Source organism: Pelophylax lessonae, assembly GCF_965119305.1.
Source record: "Pelophylax lessonae genome assembly, chromosome: 5".
In the NCBI taxonomy this organism is placed as follows: Eukaryota; Metazoa; Chordata; class Amphibia; order Anura; family Ranidae; genus Pelophylax; species Pelophylax lessonae.
Genome location: NC_138772.1, coordinates 515,907,135 through 515,921,246, shown reverse-complemented (window position 1 = coordinate 515,921,246; position 14,112 = coordinate 515,907,135). Strand labels below are relative to the sequence as shown.

Genomic DNA, 14,112 nt, shown 5'->3' with positions numbered 1-14,112 from the left:
ATGTAACTGTGCAGATGATCATTGATGCTTGCCAGCAATGGCCCCTGGCAGCTACTATTTGACCATATGAATGTAGTCTAAGATTAAAAAAAGTAGAGAAGTGTTCATATGCTTATGCAAATGGACATGATTTTTTTTGCTTTTAATATGGTTGAAATGTGGGTTTCCTGCTTCTATGTGAAAGTATTTCTATATATAATTATTTTTTGTCTTTCTTAGAGCCCAGACACCATAAGAAAACGGGTATGTTTTATGCCAGTGCAGCTTCTCCTGTCAGACAGCGTTACCGGTTTGGTTCTGCTGGACCTAGAAGTCCATATTGCAAGAGGCGCCTTGGCAGGTTAGAATTGTCAATTCATATTGCTTTGGCTTTTTTAAAACCGTGACTTTTTTTACTTTTTTTTAATAGAATCTTTCAATAATCCTCAATGTACACGTATCACCAGCATGGACAAGTTTGCATGTTAAAGTTTGTCATGTGGGCTGGAGCAGGTGCATAGATCCAAATGCGGAGCCTCTGCATTCCGATCTGTGCACCCATTCCTACCCACATGTCAAGTTTTGACATGAGATTATGTCTGTGCCGGTGCTGCTTGTGCATCCACTTCTGTGGGCTGCTTACATGCATCTCCGAGGTGGATGCACACGCATCTGCCAGAGGCTCTGCATGGAGATTAACAAAACCAATATGCCATCTGGATCAGCCCTTTGTGCGACTGAAACAGCGGTCTATCAGCCTTAAAGTGGTTGGTTGTAAAGGCTGAAGGTTTTTTTTAACCTTTATGCATTCTATGCATGAAGGTAAAAAAACCTTTAGTGTGCAGCTCCCCCCTAATTAAGCCTGATCTTGATCCAGCGATGTGCAGGAGACCCGAGGCTCTCCCGAGTCATTCCCTCCAGATTGGCTGAGTTGCAGGATCCATTGGCTCCCGCTGCTGTCTATCACAGCCAGTGATGCGGGGGGTGGGCTGAGCCATGCTCTGTCTTTAAAGATTCAGAGAGCCGTCTCGGGAGCGAGCATGCATGAGTGCCCATACTGCAAGTGGCTTACTATGGGGGCACTCGCGAAGGGGGAGGCTCCCAGAGTGCCATTGGGGGGGACCCAAAACCACTGCACAGAGCAGGTAAGTATTGACATGTTGTGTGGTATTTAAAAAAAAAAAAAAAATTTTTTCCTTTACAATCACTTAAAGTAAGGCTACTTACTCTGCTCTCACTTTAGCAAAGCTATAGTGTTCTGGTATTCCTTTTGTTTACAAAATCATTTACTACACAAATTGTATACATATGGTAAAAAATATTATTAAAACAACTAGAGATGCACCGAAATTTAGGCTGCCAAAACATATCGGACCGAAATGGGAGTTGGCATCTTGCATCTTCGGCGCATTTCTTTATTAATCGGCATGTGATTTTGCTCTGCTTATGGCTTTCATAGGTCAGGTGACTCAAAAACGTAGCACGGGTGCGTTATTGATGCATTTCAAAGGGGAGGTGGTTTTTTTAAGGTTTCTTTTTTTTTTTTTTTTTTTTTTCTGTAACTGACCAAAAATGCAGCAAGCAGGATTTTTAGCACCACAACGGAAGCGCAACGGACCAGTGTGAAGACATGCATAGAATTTAAAGGAATACATTTTTCTTGAGCTTTTCTTGCACTAAAGGTGCCAATAATGGGCAACAATAAATTAATATTCATTTAAACTCATGATATTAAAAAGGTGAATATATAATACAAATTTTTATTAGAGAAAAAAAAACTTTTTTCGATTCTGAACAATTTAGTATCCTGTTTGCTAAAATTCAATACGTAAAAAATTGTAACACCAACCCATTTTTTTTTATTCTGTAGGGCCTCTGCTTAAAAATGTATGTGTGTGTTTGGGGGTACTTTTATAGGGCAAGAAAATGCTTTTTTATTCTTTTACACGTATAAGAGAAAATCTTCCTGAAACCTTTCTATATGTTGCCATTTAAAATATTTGAATGCCAACTTTTTTCTTTCAGGAGGCGACATGCGGTGCATAGCAATGATTCTACGTCCTCCTCGTCCTCAGATGATGAGGAACATTTTGAGAGGCGGCTGGTTCGAAGCCGTAACAAGGCCATTGCCAGGTTGGTGGTGTTTGTGTGTTTTTTTTTTTTTTTTTTTTGACTAAATTTTAAAACTACTCAATTTTTAAAAAAATTAACCCATTCATAACCACACTGTTAAACTAGGCGTGCACAGCTGCACAGTCCGAGACCTGCAGGTACCTGCAGTACCATTGGGAATAAACTGTGTCTCCCGATCATGTACGCACCATGGCAAACAACGAGATCCAATAGAGGCACAGTGACTGCGAATTTGGCAGGCTGGTATTACTGTCTGGAGGAAAAATAAAAATCTTTCAAGTAGCAATTTTAAAAACAAAAAAAAAATCACATTTATTAGGGAAGGTAAATTACCATTACTGTTAACCACTTGCCGACCGCCGCACGACTATCTACGGCGGCGGTCAGCCCCTCACAGGCAAAGTGACGTAGGTCTACGTCGCTCGCCTGTGAGGGTTTAGGGAGCGAGCGCGCGCCGCCGGAGGCGCGCTCCCGCTCCCGCGTGGTCACGGACCCCCCCGCGCGCGTGACCGGCGGACCCGATCGCCGCCGGCCACTCTGCGATCGGCGGGGGAGAGGGAGATAGTCAGGCAGCTTGTGTAAACAAGCTGCCTGTCATTCTCCTCTCTGTATGAGAGCTGATCACATGGATCTACTATGTAGATCCATTGATCACTCTGCATACAGTTGAAGCCACAGCCAATCACAGTTAGAATCACGCCCCTAGGGACACACACAGCCCCTCCCTCTCAAATAAAGTTAACCCCTTCACTACCAGTGCATTTTTACAGTAACAGTGCATATGTATAGCACTGATTACTGTAGAAATGTCACTGGTAACCCCAAAAGTGTCAAAAATGTCAGTCAAGGGTCCGATCTGTCCGCCGCAATGTCGCAGTACCGCAAAAAAAATCGCAGATCGCCGCCATTACGCGTTAAAAAAAAAAACAACAAAAATGACAAAAATCTTTCCCTTTGTTAGTAAACGCAATAACTTTTGCGCAAACCAATCAAAATACGCTTTTTGCGATTTTTTTTACCAAACATAGGTAGCATAAAACAAATTGGCCGAAAATATTAAAAAATTTTGATTTTTACATTTTTTTTTGGGGGAATTTCATATAAAAAAAAGGGAAAAATATTGCTATTTTTGCAAAATTTACGCTCTTTTTTTGTTTATAGCGCGTGATCAAAAAATCGCACAGGTGATCAAATACCACCAAAAGAAAGCTCTGTTTGTGGGAAAAAAAGGACGCCAAATTCGTTTCGGTACAGCGTCGCACGACCGCGCAATTGTCCGTTAAAGTCACGCAGTGCCGAATCGCAAAATGCCCTCTGGTCGTTTAGCAGCCAAATCCTCCGGGGCTTAAGTGGTTAAGAAACCTGAATGCTGTTGCTGGTAAATTTGGTCTAGGCAACTAAGCTTCAGTGGTATTTGGTTATAAAAGCTTTAAAATGCAATGCTATTGAAATTGACTATTAAAGTGGTTGTGAAGGCATGAAGGTAAAAAACCTGAGCGCTGCCGCCCCTTCTCGATCCAGTAATCTCCACGAGAGCCTGGCCTCTCCGGTGACTCGCACTCCTGTTTGGCTGTTGGCAGCGGCAGGAGCCATTGGCTCCTGCTGTCTATCAACCTGATGAGCCAATCAGGAGATGGGGGGGGGGGGGGTCACGGCTCTGTTCGTGAATAGACGCAGCAGCTCAGCTCAGGTGCCCCATAGCAAGCTGCTTGCTGTGGTAGCACCCGACAGGAGGGAGGAGCCAGGAGTACTGGTGCGGTACCCAAGAAGAGTAGGATCTGAGCTGCTCCATGCAAAACCACTGCTCAGAGCAGGTAAGTATGACATTGTTTATGATTTTATGTAAAATAAAAAATTAAAATTAAAGCTTTACAATCACTTTAGGTTTTGCTGACTGAGATTGACTTTCACTTTTGCATAGCATGTGGAAAAGGTTTACCAGCCTGGGAATGTATTAAGTTGACTTAACCCATTGGCACCTACCCAATATGGAAATTTTAGTTTGATGGAGTTATCTTTTTATAGAAGTCCTATATGCTTGTGGTTCATACTTTACATAAGTAAGCTGCACCTGCTTCCCACATATTGCCTATCTAACTATATGGAAAGTTATATTAGAAGTGGTACTGTTATATAATCTGATTTTGTTTTTTTTTTATTTTTTTTTTAAGGTGTCTCCCTATGAACATGCAGAGAGATGATTTAAAGGGACTTCACAAAGATCGCATGAAAATTGGTGCTAGTCTAGCAGATGTTGACCCAATGCAGATTGACACCTCTGTGAGTCTGATGCTGTTGTAAGAAATTGAAATGGTGTCATGTCTGTGGCTCATTGTATTGGAGCCTAAAGCCTCGTACACACGATCGGATTATCGAACGATCTGTCGTCCGTGTTTTGTTGCATGTTAGTCTGATGTGGAAAGTGAAGATATTACTTTCATATGAAATTTCCCGTATGACAGAATTCTACTTCAGAAGTGATGTCATGTGTTGGATTGCTTTGTATGTGGCCGAAAACTGTACTAATTAAACGAAAATCAAACGTTGTGCTGACGTACGATAAAGTTTATAGCCTGCACATCCAGTTTTTGTCCGATAATCCGTACTTGCTGTCGAAAGCACTATACTAACAATCCGAAAATCGGCAGATCGTTCGTCAGACGAAAATTCCCTTACGATTTTCGTATCGTGTGTACGGGCCTTAAGAATTTACATTCTAGCCAGGTAGCCAACATTCTCAGAAGTTACCACTGGCAGCGTCCATACATTACTTGGTACAGAATTTTTTTTTAATCTTCGTACAGAAGCAGCTGTAGATTATGCCTGGGTGGACTTAGTAGAAAAGCAATACACATGGTTAAATAAAATAAATGCAAAGAGCAGGATATCAATAAATCCATTTCTCACAGATACGCATGCCTTGCCCAGTGGGCTGGTCTTTACTGCATCTCCCACATAACCACGTTCTTACCATCTAACTGGGAAATCACATTACTTTGAATTAAATACCTCCTCCTCGCTGCTTTCTGGGTTTTTGGGGCTTATCTGGCGAATCGGGAAGCCCGAAAACTGATTTGGCGGTGGCTGGGCACAGAGATGAGCGAATGAAAGCAGGCCCCTGCTCCTCTCTCTGACCTAGTAGGACCGAAGTGATATCATGTCGTCACTTCCAGTTCTGGCCACACAAAAAAAAAAGTTTTATGATCTTTTGCTTTTAAGGCTAGAGGAGAGATTTGGGGTCTCCATAAAGAGGACCTGTCATGCTGTATTATCACAAGGAATGTTTACATTCCTTGCACTAGCAATAGAAAGTGATCAAAACCTTTTTTAAAGGGACAGTGTAAAAATGAAAAACTAATCAGTTAAAAAAAAATGTTTTAACTTGTAAACAAGTATCGGTAAAAGGCCTGGTCAGCATATGCATGAATACTATTTAGCACAGCAGTACTTTTGGGTCCAGCTATTGCGAGGACACCACCCAAGGAGAATGTCAGTAACCGCAGGAGCTCACAGAAAGGCGTTTAAGTCTACTGGTTGTCATACAAGCTAATAGTCTTGGCCCAACGTGGTGGAATAGTGTAAATAGGGTTTAGAAAAACTTGTACACAAAGGGAGGGCTAAAGTGCCACTAAACCTTGGTTTTATACATGTATGGGTTATTACAGATTACAAACTGGGCAGGTATTTGTGTGGGGGGTTTCCCCCCCCCCCCCCCTTCGATCTGGCGAAGAAATGGGACATTGTTAAATATACTAAGAATTGTATTGCCCACTTACAGCTGAATTCCAGAAATGCTTATTTTTTTATTTTTTTTTCCCATAGGTACGGTTTAGTAGTGTTGGAGGTCTCTCTAAACACATAGCATCATTAAAGGAGATGGTGGTTTTCCCATTACTTTATCCAGAAGTTTTTGAAAAGTTTAAGATTCAGCCTCCAAGGTAGGTTCATTTATAGAATACGAAAATAAGTTTAAAGGTTGTTTTGTCATTGGACTAAGAATCCTTTTTTTTTTTTTTTTTGCTGCCTTTGTTTAGTACAGACATAATATAAGCCCTGCCTATAAAAAGTTAGACTCGGAACAAAGTTTCTATACCCTAGGTACCGGATTGAATTTAGCAGATTGGTGAACCAGAGATTCTAGGATCCTGCTGTCCAGCCTGTGGACCACCTGTTCTTGCTCTATGGACCTTTGCAATCCCCAGTTGGGAGCATTGATTTCCAAAGGGGGCTGAAATGATTGTGATCTGTGTCTCTCATTGCATGGGCCCATTCTGTCTTCTGCAGCAGGTTTACAGCCTCCAGCAACACCCCAACGGTCTCCTAGTGTGTCTGCAGTCTTATCTGTGGTATGGTATTACATGTACTGAATACCATGTGCAGCCCTTTGGTGCTTTTAAGGGCCACAGTTAAGGCCTCCTAAACCACCTACAGTGAAACTGGCCATCTGACCCTCACCTGCTACCACCTACGACCTTCTCTCTTGACCTGATGTTGCCTTGCTGTAATGCGGTTGCAACCTTCCTGCTCCAGGACAGGAAAGGAGGGGTGATGTAAGTGGCCGCTTGCAGTGCCCCTATTGACAATTTACACATCTTTAGCCTGGAATTCTGTTGTCGTCCTGCACCTAGGAGTCTTTTTCAGTCTTCAGAAACCTCTTTAGCTCTGAGTGTGGCTGGCTCTTTTTTTGACTGGGGTTTTTGCTACAGTCATGCAAGATTTTAGCAATTGGGTTATTGTGTCAAAGGAGCAGGCTCTATTGATCAACTTGGTACATTCAGCCTGCCCAATAACTGTTCCTGCGGAACCGGCCGAGATTTCAGCCATGTATGACCGACCTAACTCCAGTCTTTTAGTAGCTTGCCCCTGATGAGTCTGTCCACTGCTATTCCAAAATTAGGTAATCGTTTCAGCTCTTATTGATGCTGTGAGCACTATTTTAAAACTGCTTGGGCTTGAGTTCTATACAGCCCCTATGGCCGCAAAGACCTTCCTGTTGCACCTCCTGAAGTTCAGATTTCTTGCCAGGCTGGTCCAAACAAACTACTTCCATTTGTAATTCACACGCTGTGTGCATTTGTATCCTACTATATTGGCATCAGCTACTTGCGGCAAAGTGTCCTGAAGCAATATGGGCAACTTACAGTGAGCCAGAATGCTTCTCAGCCCTTGAGGGGAAGCCCTGTACATTTATCAATACCAGCTTTCCTCTGACCCAGGTGGATTTTATGCCATGGTCTGCCTGCCTCACTAGCTCAGCCAGTCAGAGGAAGCCTTTTATTCATTGATAGAAATACAAGGCTTTCTCTCAAGGGCTGAGGAGCAAAAAAGCCAACTCCTACCGTAGCAGATGGGGGAAGATGCCTGTACTGCTCTGGAACACCGTTCCCCCTATACTGTATGTAGCTGATGCTACTATAGTAGGATATAGCACACACAGCGACCAAATCAATGGAAATAATTTGCTTGAGCCAGCTTGGCCCAAATTAAAGATTTAAAGTGACACAACCCTGGACTTCAGCCTCAAGAGAACGACTACTATACCAGTGGAGGAATACATCTGTCAATGAGCCCCACTGATAAGCGGTTGGAAGCTCTCTAGAACTTTGCTCTTGCTGCAGCTCTTCCTTCAAATTATCTTAAGTAACCAATCCGTTTCAGCCGATTTAGAGCAAGCTTTGTGTTCACTCATCGAATATAAAGCTGTGTGTGGCTTGGCAGCAGCGTTCAATTTTGTGCTGCTAGTGGGACGGGAAGTTCTCTCCCTGCTGCCAGAACCCAGCGATCTCTTACTCTATGCAGCCAAGGCTACATTCAGTTTATGCAGTGCACACGACCGCTGCATCTGTCAGACGAAAATAGTTTGTTTGGAAGAGCTTGGTCCAAATGAACCTTTTTAAACTTCACTAAAACCTGATTAGGCTTTGAGTAGAAGTCCACCCTAACACTAAAATCCCTACACAGAGCTTCCCTGTGTAGGCGGATGCAGAGGACAGGGCTGTCAACGGAAGTCCCATAGTAAGTCTATGGGTAACTTTACTTCCCATTCAATTCACAGCCTTTTTTGGCCGTGTCCTCCTGCAGAGCTTCCGCCGCTGGAGATCGAATTGGCTTTAAAAAAGGTATGTATACTGATTTCTTCTTTTACAGGGTTAGGTAGGTTAGTGTTAGAACGTGGATGTCTATAGATGCAGGGATTTTAGTTTTAGGGTGGACCTAAACTTTAAATGACTTCCAAAATGGTTGACTCTGCAACTCTTAAAACAAAGCTGCTGCCATCTAAACCAATAGGAAGGCTAGTGAATGCTGAGAATAGATAACTGCTTTTGTTGCAGAAGCTTGAGGAGGATTGAAAGCCAAAGTTGGATAGAATTCAAAAGGTAAGCTGTAGCAGTGAGAAAGCGGCCATCCATATTCACTTTTTATTGAATATTTATTGGATTACGAAGCAATGTTAGAAATTCATTAAGAAGCATAGGTGACAATTTAACATTGCGCAATAATGCATTTTATAAAAAAGACCATGTATGAGTATATTGTGTTTATCGGTTTAAAAAATAAAGCTCCCAAAGCAGTACAAGGTTGTCTTGGCTGTGTGACAGCGCTGCATGTAATGAAGAGCGGGGCAAGGCAGTAGGGTTCTGCTTGCTTGAGGAACAGATCATTCTTAATGGGCACTTAAATACACATATTGTAGTTTCAAAATGAATTGAACATTTTCGTGAGACTTTCTGTATTAATGAGTTTGTGGGGTTTTTCTGTCCCTTTTCCCAGGGGCTGTCTGTTTTATGGACCACCTGGTACAGGAAAAACATTGGTTGCCCGGGCCCTGGCTAATGAGTGCAGTATCGGTGACAGAAGAGTGTCTTTCTTCATGAGGAAAGGGGCTGACTGCTTAAGCAAATGGGTTGGAGAATCTGAACGTCAGCTGCGACTGCTGTTTGACCAGGTGATATTCTTCGAATGGAATTGTGGCGTGCGAACCTCATTAGACCTCTATTGCAAAGATATTACTACAGGTCTTATTTGTTGGTCCGCAAAGTAATGGATGCAAAATACAAGTGTCTGCATTTAATATCTGTCCTTTTTAGTGGTTGACCCCCCAATGTGAGTTCTGTTTATCATAGAGGGTTCTGCTAAGAGCCAGTAAATGAAAGGTTTGAGTTTCTGCATTTTTAAGACCCAGTACAGTTCAACCCCACTCCTGCCTCACTGGCTTTGATTGACAGCATTGGGAGCCAATGCCTCCTGCTGCTGCATCTCAGCCAATCAGGAGGGAGAGCCTCGGGTCTCCTTCACATTGCTGGGTTGGGTATCAGGCTTAGGTAAGTATTGGGGGTGGGGGGGGGGGGCGCAGAGGGATAGAATGCATTATGGTAAAAAACCTTAAGCCTTTACAACCACCTTTTAAGTGGCCCTCTCATGAAATTGGGAAGCTTCTATTACTGACTTGTTTGTTTTTTGAAGGTGCATCGTCCAGGACTGTCGTCCTGTTAGGACTGCCAGTGTCTTCAAGCCACCTTCATTCGCTTGTTACTAGTTAGTGTAGTAGTGAAACAATGATAAATATTAGCCTGAGCTTACATCTTAAAATAAAAAAAACCGATGATGGTTCCAACCTTTTTCCTCTCGACAAGTCCCATATAATCATTCAATTTTTTCACTGTATTCATAAATAACAAATACAAATAAGTTATTGCTTTTCAGTCTTTTACAAATGCCTAATTGTAAATAAATCCCGATTTCACTGTATTAAATGTTGTCCTTCAGCTTAACAAAAGAAAGCACAACCTTAACTCTTCATTGTTGGCTATTGCTGTTAAAATTGGTGATTGAAGATAAGTTACATGGTTAGATGAAAGACAACTTGCATCTGGACTATGTGTATAAAGCCTCTTGTATTAAAGTTCACCCATTTGTTGTAATGGCTACCAAATCGGAGTCAAATTTAATTCACAATTTTAATGGACAATTTTATTTGCCAAATATCACCCAGTGGTTTGACCTTAAACATTCTTAGTGTATGTAAGCCCTCACCTTGTAAAACACCCCATTCAGTTTAAAATTTAAATGAAAGACAAAACATTTGTGTATAAATATATAAAAAAAAAATATATATACTTTTTTTTTTTTCCCACCCCCCCTGTGGTTTTTTTTTTTTTTTTGTGATCATCTCTGCTCTCAGCTGTAAGAGCTGGGGGAGGAGAAACAGCACTGCAATAAGGTTCCAGGGACTGGCTGTGCGGGGGGATGTTAGGACAAGTCTGATCACCCCCAGCACAGCTAGAGATTGGATTACAGCACATGTCAAACACAAGGCGTGCGGGTCATATCTGGCCCTCCAGGCCAATTCATGTGGCCCTCGCACCTCTCCTGCAGCTGCTGCAACCCCCGCTGTTTTTGCCCCCTCCTATCTCCGTCTGGAGCAGAGAGGAGGACAGAACTCCTCTGCCAGATCCTGAGCTTCTCCCTTCAGCTGCAGCAAGACTTATCTCTGCCCCCCCCCCCCCCTTCTCAGCAAGCAGAGAGGAGGAAAGAACTCTGATAGATCCTGCGCTTCTCCATTTAGCCGGGGAAAGGCTCATTTCTGCCTTTTCACGGGTGGAGTGGGATGCTCTGGACATGTAGTCTTACATGTCGGATACAACCAGCCCATTGAGGGCAACCATAATGTTGTTGTGGCCCATGATGAAATGAAGATTGACTCTCCTGGATTACAGTTTGTTCTGCTTAGTGTGGTCCTTTTTGAATAGGAAAGCAGAGGGACTGGTAGAATCACCAGGGATTTCACACAAAGGAAGCAATACAAAGAGAACAGGATCATTTTTCATACAAGTACATGGTACAGCAGGCACATATCAGGAATATGAAATGTTGGGGTTACATATTCTTTAAAACAGAGCTAAACCCTCCCATCCTTTACAGCGCCCATCTTGGCCTCTATTTAATCTGCAGTTGCCATGGTGCTACACGTGATTGGTTTTGACACCAAGCTTTTGATGACTTACCAGTTCAGTTGAGAGCACAAGCAACTGACAGTTACTCATGGCGTGCCTTGAATGTAACAGTTATGGGAAACTTTTTAAATCGATGGGTTTAATAGCTGTGCACCCTTAAAGTTTTTGAACTTTTTTTTTTTTTTTTTTTTCTTCTGTTTCTTAGGCTTATCAGATGCGTCCTTCAATTATCTTTTTTGATGAGATTGATGGCTTGGCACCAGTACGATCAAGCAGACAGGACCAAATTCATAGGTACTGTATCATATATATGCTGTTCTATTTTCATTCAGCTCAGTGGCACTTTAATCAACAGTTGGTTACGCAGAGCTGAAGCAGGAGAGTATGAAGCCGTTGGTGGTTTTGGCAGCCTATTGGGAGTCAGATCAACCTAAGCTTTTTGTGGTTTTTGTTTCAACAAATCTAATCAGCCCATGGCTTAAACGTGTTGAAGGATTTGAATGGGTCCCGTTACACCCAAATTTGGGTTATTAAATAAAACGCATACTTAGAGATGTGTCATTGCTGATTTTCTAAAAATGCTAGTAGCCTGGCTGCCCCTCGTGTCAAAGTTTTGAGTCCCTGACAATGAATATTACCTAGCCGTAAGTTTGGTCAGTTCTGATCTACCTCCTGCTTTGTTAAAGTACAGTGACTTGGTCTTAAAGCTACTGGATCTGTAATAGTCGTGCAACTAGCAGTTTAAAAGGTCAACAGTGTGCCTACATACACTATATTACCAAAAGTATTGGGACACCTGCCTTTAACATGAACTTTTAATGGCGTCTTAGTCCGTAGGGTTCAATATTGAGTTGGTCCACCCTTTGCAGCTATAACAGCTTCAATTCTAGGGGAGGCTTTCCAAAAGGTTCAGGAGTGTCTATGGGAATGTTTAACCATTCTTCCAGAAACTCAGGTCAGGCACTGTGGACGTGAAAGCCTGGCTCGCAGTCTATATTCTAATTTATCCTAAAAGTGTTCTATCGGGTTGAGGTCAGGACTCTGTGCAAACTTCCAAAGAGAAAAAGTGACCGCACTCAGAGATGAATGAACTTGAAGTGTTTATTCCCATTCATAAAAGACAACGGTGCATCGAACAGACATGGACACGGTGCATCGAACAGACATGGACACGGTGCATCGAACAGACATGGACACGGTGCCCATGTCTGTTCGATGCACCGTTGTCTTTTATGAATGGGAATAAACACTTCAAGTTCATTCATCTCTGAGTGCGGTCACTTTTTCTCTTTGGAAGTTTGATCACTGGACGGCTGATCCGATCAGCACCTGTATGTCTGTGCCTCACCTGAGCGGCTTTCCCTGTGTTGCTTGTATGATCTCTCCAGGACTCTGTGCAGGCCAGTCAAGTTCCTCCACCCCAAACTCGCTCATCCATGTCTTTTATGGACCTTGCTTTAAACCTTGTGGTCAGCCTTCCCAGAAGCGTTGAAGCTGCTAAAGGTGGGCCAACTCAATATTCAACCCTATGGACTTAGACTGGGATGCCATTAAAGTTCGTGTGTGTGTAAAGACAGGCGCCCCAATACTTTTGGTAATATAGTGTATTACAGTACAAGCCTTGAGCGGAGTTTCACATTAACAGGTGTTTTTTTTTTTTTTTGTTCTAATGTTTGTGAGCATCCAGACAACTTCATCCATTACTTTTATTGCTTTTCTCCTATTTTATGTTCAGCAATTTTTCAAGCCTTTTAAAAATATTGGTAATATTATCCTTTAAACATGCATACAATTAATGCAGAGCACATGAAGAATTTTTTGACAAATTTATTTGAGTACTTTCTATGGGAGAACTAGTTGGTTACTTAATAATTTTCCCAAACATTTTAGTTCCATTGTTTCCACATTGCTGGCTCTTATGGATGGTTTGGACAGTCGGGGAGAGATTGTTGTAATCGGAGCCACCAACAGACTTGACTCTATTGATCCGGCTTTGAGGCGGCCTGGACGTTTTGACCGAGAGTTCCTCTTCAGCTTGCCTGACAGAGATGTAAGTATGAAAATGATTTTACGATTTGTTCATCAGCAGTCCCACAAATCCTAGGTCCCCTTATTCTAATGTTAAATATGTATGGTATTGAGATAATGTAGAACTGCACAGCTTTTACAATATATAGCATTAAATGCTACTGTGCAGTTTGTTTGTTTTTCCCCCCATAATCATACTTGCCTCGTTGGATGCAGCATTGATCAGATGTTGCATCTTTCCCCCGGAACCTAATAAGACTAAGAACCAAACGATTTAACACCGCTGATCGCTTGGTTCTCTCAGCTCCCAAAGCAAAGAGCTGCTGACTGTCAGTCAGTGTCTCTCTGCTCAACAAGCCCCCCTCCTCTCCTGCGCTGGGCTGTGGAGGGGGGATGGGAGTGACCAGCTGTGGCTCTCAGCGGCTCGCTAAGATTGTCGCGATCTTGCCCAAGCCCGGACCAGCACTGTGATGTCAGTAGACAGCTGACCTTAGCCCGCTAACTGCTGTAAATGGGTCACCGGAGTGCAGAGCGAACTGCACTCCTGTGAAGCACAGAAGTACAGCCAATCGAGCCTGTACTTCTCCTTTTTAAGTGATTTGGTGATTTCACCTGAAAGATCTGAAGTTCAGTAATCCTACACATTTTTAAATACGGTAAATGCTTTTTTATTAATCCATCTTTATAGTTGTATAAAAAAAAAAAAACTTGCCAATTTTTCCTGCTTGCAAAGTACAAGTCACATGATTGCTGTTCATCATAGAGCGATTTACAGACCTGGGCATGTATAGAGCAGGGCATCACATCATTGCAGCTTCACAGAAGAGCAGGGGGGGGGGGATCAGCTGGCTGGGGAAGCTGCCATCAATCAAAGGGGGGGGGGGAGAGATGGACACTTGCATAGTGTCTGTATCCAACAGCAAAATGACATGACATTTAAAGAGGTTGTAAACCTCAAAAAAATAAATTAAAAAAGGGTACCCCTGTAGGGGTGGGTCGTCTTCCTCCTGTCTCGGTT

The 14,112-nt window shown here is 42.6% G+C and overlaps 1 protein-coding gene across 1 annotated transcript in view; it reads left to right on the top strand.

The window, feature by feature from the left end:
* The window catches only part of ATAD2 (ATPase family AAA domain containing 2), an 82,848-nt gene that overhangs the window by 26,947 nt on the left and 41,789 nt on the right, over window positions 1-14,112 (top strand). Inside the window, exons 8-14 of the mRNA XM_082257941.1 lie at window positions 220-340; window positions 2,005-2,112; window positions 4,284-4,392; window positions 5,935-6,050; window positions 8,884-9,058; window positions 11,272-11,360; window positions 12,957-13,116. Of these exons, the coding sequence (XP_082114067.1) occupies window positions 220-340; window positions 2,005-2,112; window positions 4,284-4,392; window positions 5,935-6,050; window positions 8,884-9,058; window positions 11,272-11,360; window positions 12,957-13,116 (878 nt within the window). The remainder of the gene's footprint in view (window positions 1-219; window positions 341-2,004; window positions 2,113-4,283; window positions 4,393-5,934; window positions 6,051-8,883; window positions 9,059-11,271; window positions 11,361-12,956; window positions 13,117-14,112) is intronic.